Source organism: Mesoplodon densirostris, chromosome 9 (genome assembly GCF_025265405.1).
Source record: "Mesoplodon densirostris isolate mMesDen1 chromosome 9, mMesDen1 primary haplotype, whole genome shotgun sequence".
In the NCBI taxonomy this organism is placed as follows: domain Eukaryota; kingdom Metazoa; phylum Chordata; class Mammalia; order Artiodactyla; family Ziphiidae; genus Mesoplodon; species Mesoplodon densirostris.
The window spans coordinates 55,275,167-55,281,166 of NC_082669.1; the positions used below are offsets into that span (position 1 = coordinate 55,275,167).

At 38.1% G+C, this 6,000-nt stretch overlaps 1 protein-coding gene across 1 annotated transcript in view; it reads left to right on the forward strand.

The window, feature by feature from the left end:
• SGCE (sarcoglycan epsilon) overlaps positions 1-5,480 on the forward strand; it is a 69,589-nt gene extending 64,109 nt beyond the window's left edge. Inside the window, exons 10-11 of the mRNA XM_060107900.1 lie at positions 2,206-2,249; positions 5,280-5,480. Coding sequence (XP_059963883.1) covers positions 2,206-2,249; positions 5,280-5,296 — 61 coding nt within the window. The 3' untranslated portion in view covers positions 5,297-5,480. The remainder of the gene's footprint in view (positions 1-2,205; positions 2,250-5,279) is intronic.
• Positions 5,481-6,000: the final 520 nt, after the last annotated feature.

Genomic DNA, 6,000 nt, shown 5'->3' on the forward strand with positions numbered 1-6,000 from the left:
CAGACAAGGATAAGTAGGGTTGATAGGGGATAGCAAAAAAAGAATGTAATTATTGAGATGAATTATTAAGTAACTTCCTCAAATTGAATTAGAATTGATTTTATTTCCTTAACTATATATTTTAAAAGGAACTGAAACTTAAAAAAAAAATCACTTGAAGTCATTAACATTCCTATGGATTAGTTTAAGTTTGAACAGTATTTAGTATGTACTGTTTTCGAGTTTAGATCATTGTATTAGGAGCATAATATTTGCCTGGCTGAAATGATTCAGATCAACGCTTTTCAAACTTTGCTTCTTGGAGGTTTCTTACCAATGCCTTAGGGGCCAGCTTGTGAGGCCAAGGAGACAAAGCAGGCGGGATTCCTGGCTCCCTTGTTTCAACCCAGGCAACCTCACATTTATCTCTTTTGTACATCAAGAGTTCTGCTTAGGATTTCAATTAAAAGGAATTCCATTGCTGAAGAGAAACAAAAAACCTTGAAAATCCCTGGCTTGGATCAAGCCCTACTCTGTTGCAAGGGGCTGACTCCTAGAATTTCTTCCACACAGAATCTAAATTGTATATTTTTGTAAACTAATTTTCATATCAAAATCTGAAAATGCATGGGTAAATATGAGTGTTAATAAACATGTGTATTATGTGAATCTTTGTAAGTATCTTCATTTTTGCATGTATTCGTCCAAACATAATTTATTGCATGCTTACTGCTAGGGATACTAAACTAAATAGGAAGGTTCTTACTGTTAAGGCACTTTGGGGCAGTTAAACATTATGTGAGGAGAAATACAATGACAGCTTGTGTATGGAAGCCTGCTCCGTGGTAACCTAGTTGGGGAAGGGATGCTTAGAGAGTGAGGAGGCATAGAAGAGGTGGTACTTGAGATGTTACTTTTTAAATTAAAAATAATAAGTTAAATTTTTTTTTTTTTCTGCGATACGCAGGCCTCTCACTGTTGTGGCCTCTCCCGTTGCGGAGCACAGGCTCCGGACGCGCAGGCTCAGCGGCCATGGCTCACGGGCCCAGCCGCTCCGCGGCATGTGGGATTTTCCCGGACCGGGGCACGAACCCGCGTCGCCTGCTTTGGCAGGCGGACTCTCAACCACTGCGCCACCAGGGAAGCCCAATAAGTTAAATATTTTAATTAACGTTCCTTGTGGGATATTTTTTAATTATAGGAGTAATATGAGTCCACTGTAACAAATTTTGGGTTGAGTTTGCAAGGATAAGTGGGAGCTGGTTGGGGGCAAGAGATGATAGTGGCCATGGTGGCGGTGATTCTGTTTCAGGAAGTTCAGGAAGGGTTCCAGGTAGGAACTAGATACATTGATGGCCTTCCAGATCACACTAAGAAACTTGAAACTTAATTTGCAGTAGGTATAAGGAAATAATGAAATGTGTTCATTTGAATGACATAATCAGATTTGTGTCTCAGAAGATCATCTGACAGCAATGTGCACAGTGGATTATAAGGGAGCAAGAATGGGAATGAGGAAATAATTCAGATCAGTTGCAGAGTTCCAAATGAGAAATGATGATGGCTTCAACCAAGGTAGCAGTGGAGATGGGGAAGACGCAAACAGATTCAAAGGAGATTAAGGAGACTCATGAAGGGTTCCCAAGGGATTCATTGTAGAAACTGAATGAGAGGGAAGAGTCAATGATGACTTCCATATTTTGACTGGTGCATTTGGGTGGATAGCCAGTGGCATTCCCTGGGATTTGGATGGAGGAGCACAGGTTTGGCACAGTGAATGAAGATGGTAATATATGTTGTTCTGTGAGTGTGTATATGTGTTCTAGACCTGGATCTGAAAGTGTACAGGTTACAGACACAAGCCCTGGAGTCCTATGTTCTCATCTTTATCCACCACTTCCTGGCTACGTAGCCTTGGACTTCCAAGCCTATTTCCTCATCTGTAAATTGAGAAAAATAATACCTACCTCCTATGTCGTTGTGAGCTAGAGTATAACATGTAGTAGAAACTCCATGAATATTATCAAATATTGTTATTATTCATCTTCCTCAGACCTCAGTTTCCGCATCCGTAAACTTATGAGAGGTGGGGGGCTGTGTTTGTGCTGGATTAGATGATTTCTGGGGTCCTTCCAGCCATAAAGTTTTTCATTCTGATGTGTCTGCTCTCTGCTAACATGTGTGTGGACAAATACGGTTTTACTAAAAGATGTTAATCATTTCTAGGAACTTGCCACATCAGACTCAGATTCCCCAACAGCAGACTACAGGTGAGTATGAAAAGTAATAAGTTCATGTTTATGAAAGAAGCTAATAGATCAAAAGATAATTATACTACTAGATAATTTATGAAGCTTTAGCTTCACCAAGTGAGGCAAAACAGTTGTGTCATTCCTTAATCAGAGTTAGAACCTCTGAATAATAGCTTAGATCATTGCGTAGATTGGCGTAAGAGTGATAAACACAGGGTAAATGATCTTACAGCAAAAGCATCCATGGAGGTCCTGTCTAATTAAGGAAGACTGAATAAAATCCCCTTCCTTCAGTGAAGCTCCCTATTCTTCCCCTTGGTATGAAAGATTCTTAGCTTGGATGCTTCCAGGATTTGTCTCAGTAAGTGAGCAGCTTGAAACTGACTCTTACAAAAGGAAACCATTGTGACTAATCACTGAGGCTTCAGGGGGATAAATGAGAAATGGTTGGTCTGGTTTTAATGCCATTTAAAAAGCTCTTATAACATGACCAGTGACAACAAGATGGCGGGCAATTCTCCCTGGACTATTCTATTTCCCTAAGACTTGCTTTCTTTAAGTTTATTTCTTTCAAGTGTCCCTAAAAAATTTCCACAGCCTATTATTTCATTCATCTCTGTACCAAGTAGATAATGTATTCATGATTGTTTTCTAATTAGTGGTTGATTCTTAGTTCTAATTGCTGAGCAACCAGTAATGCCTTTGTAGCTCTTTTGGAAAAGCCAGAGAAGTTTTAAAAATGTAAGTTGGATGTGGAATTCTGAGTATGAATAGTGGTATTGTGGTAGGGAAGCTATTAAGTAAGTCTCATAAAAACTTTAGGCACATATAGAAAAGTATTGCTTGTTTTCATTCAAAAAATTATCTTCTCTATCACTGCTTTCGGGAATTTAAGGAGATTTTCGTTTGACAACTTTTCAAAGATTTGAGGCAAGTATAATGAAGTTGTTCATCAGATTTTAATTATGAAATAATGTTTATAAGAATTTCCCCCACAATTTTGATTGCTTGTTTTAATTAAATGCTAACATGTTTCAACAAGACTGTTCAGTATATTAATGCAGTGGTGCTACTGTGTGACCATTCAGGAGATTAATGAAGGAACAAACTGCTGTAAATATGTGTTGTCTAAAGAGCAAAGAAATAAATGATTCCCTACTACCACTGATTTCATGACTTTTTTTTTTAAAGAGGTAAAATTTTAAAAGAATGTTTCTTCAATGGAAATGCTAGAACTTCTTCCTCATTAACCTCAGACTTCCATCTCTCCTAAGATGCCTTACCTCTGATTCTTAATTATTTCAGACAAGGAGTGAAGGAAGACAATATCTAGAAAAATAGTAAATAGTTCTTTTGAATACTTAAAAAATCTAGATTTTACTTCTCCCCCACTCCCATTGGGAGAAATAAGGAAACCTAAGTAGATGATGTTAGGGAGATTTACCTAATAGTTGTATAAATTTTTAGCAAGTAGACTTGTTAGCTTGCTACATTTTAGTAATAGGCACCGTTTCCAAATACAAAGACAATTTATGCCTGAGCAAATGTTATAAGAGCCAAAGAATTTCCCTAGGGGGATTTTAGGTTGTTCAACATAATTTTCTAAGTTATTTTTCTAAGACAGGTTTTGGGGAACGAGCATTTTGCTTTCATCTCCTTTTTAGTTAACACTTATAGCCTATTACCTTCTTGTTTTCTTATATTTTTCTGTAATTTTCTGTATTATTGACTAAAGTACACCGTATCTTCTTGGTTGTTTTCTTCTTGTTCTTGTTTTTGATGAGTCCCCAAAGTACCTAAGTGCTAAAGGGAGAGAGACCAGCCTGGCATCTTTTTTTTTTTTTTTTTTTTTTTTTTTTTGCTGTACGCGGGCCTCTCACTGCTGTGGCCTCTCCCGTTGCGGAGCACAGGCTCCGGACACACAGGCCCCGCGGCCATGGCTCGCGGGCCCAGCCGCTCCGCGGCATGTGGGATCCTCCGGGATCGGGGCACGAACCCGTGTCCCCTGCATCGGCAGGTGGACTCTCAACCACTGCGCCACCAGGGAGGCCCCAGCCTGGCATCTTTTATAATTATGATATTAGATTTTTGTGTTTCTGCCTCTGATAAATGTAACACCAAATCGTCGTACCTCCTGAAGAGAAGAGCTAAATGGGCAGGTTACATTCCTTATTCCCATTCTGTTCATGTGAATGAAAAAATGAAGTTTGTTTCTCAATTTATAAGTTATTCCATTCTGTCTGCACATGCATGGATTCAGTGCTATGTATGTATTTTCATGTGCACAACAGCTTTGCTGACCCTCTATCCTGGTTATCCTGGTATCGCAAAGAGGCAACGACATTTGTGCAGGATTTTCATAATTTGTTTTTTCCAAGTACCTCAAAGCACTATGCTAATGTCACAGTTTTCTTTATGAAGGTGATTTAAGCACAGAGTTTGTCCCATGGATATCAAGTTATTTTGTTTGCAGCTTGCTGTATGGAATTTGTCAAGGGAGGGTATATTTTGAAGTTTGTTTTCTTTAGTTCGTCGTTTTCTTTTAAAAGATCATCAGAAGTTTAAGAAATGAACTAGCTGCTGGGGTTGTAATCCTGGACTTAAGCACTAGCTGAGATAATAGAGCAGTTAAGAGCTGACAATAGCACTACCGTTGGGACCAGGCCCCAAGCCGTTAGTTTTGATGCCACTTCAGGCTTTCTCATTTTCTCTGCCCTTCCAAACCACATGATATTTTCTAAAGAGCCACGATTCAAAGGTACAGTCATACGTCCTGCAGTCAAACTAATTCTTTTTGTTTATTGTGGGAGGAATTTTCAGGCCATGCCTTTTGAGAAATACAGAACATTGTAGCTTTGACCCAAGAAGGAGAGGACTAATTTAGAATTTCCTTTTTTTTGAAAACCAAATGCAGAGAAATAATGCAACATAATTATTTTAAATTATGTTAAGAGGATAGAAAATTATGCCTTGCAGTAATTCATTTTGCTCCAAATCTAAAAGTGTCCATGCTTAACTCATGCCCATATTCATTCTTACACATTGCAGGTAAATGGTATCCCTGAAGAAAGAAAGCTAACCGAAGCAATGAATTTGTAATCAGACAATATAGCACTTATATCTTATTTTTTCTCTCTTCCAATAATGCATGAGCTTTTCTGACATATGGTATGCATGTTGACAGTATCAAGTATATACCAAATAATACAATATAACATTCATTTTACTAATGTATTTTTTTTGGTACTTAAGGCATTTTTGACAATTTGTAAAACATTGATGACTTTATATTTGTTACAATAAAAAGTGATCTTTAAAATAAATATTATTAATGAAGCCTGAAGTCTGGCAAAATTTACTTCAGAAAGTATTTGATTGCCTCCTGTGTAGTAGGAACCTTTCATTGCTAGGAACAGGTTCATGTGTTCATTCTTTATTTAATGAGATTTTTATTAAGCACTTCCTATAATGTATGAAATGTCTGTGCTTCTGTGTTCCAAGTGGGCTACCCATTTACTTAATACTTTTATCCTTGTGGCCTGTAAAGCTTGTTCTTTTATATACCGCTTGTTGGAGTGTTTTAGGGTAAACGTGGCCCTTTGGATTGTGGATCTGATGATCCCCAGTTCATGCAGGGCAGCCCAGACTGCATACTTAACCTGACTCTATAATCAGATATTTGGTTTTAGAAGCACGCCAGGAGTTGTTACTCAAAAAGAGAATAGTTACCTGCTGATGGTGACATGAATGAGCTCCAAAACCCCAGGCT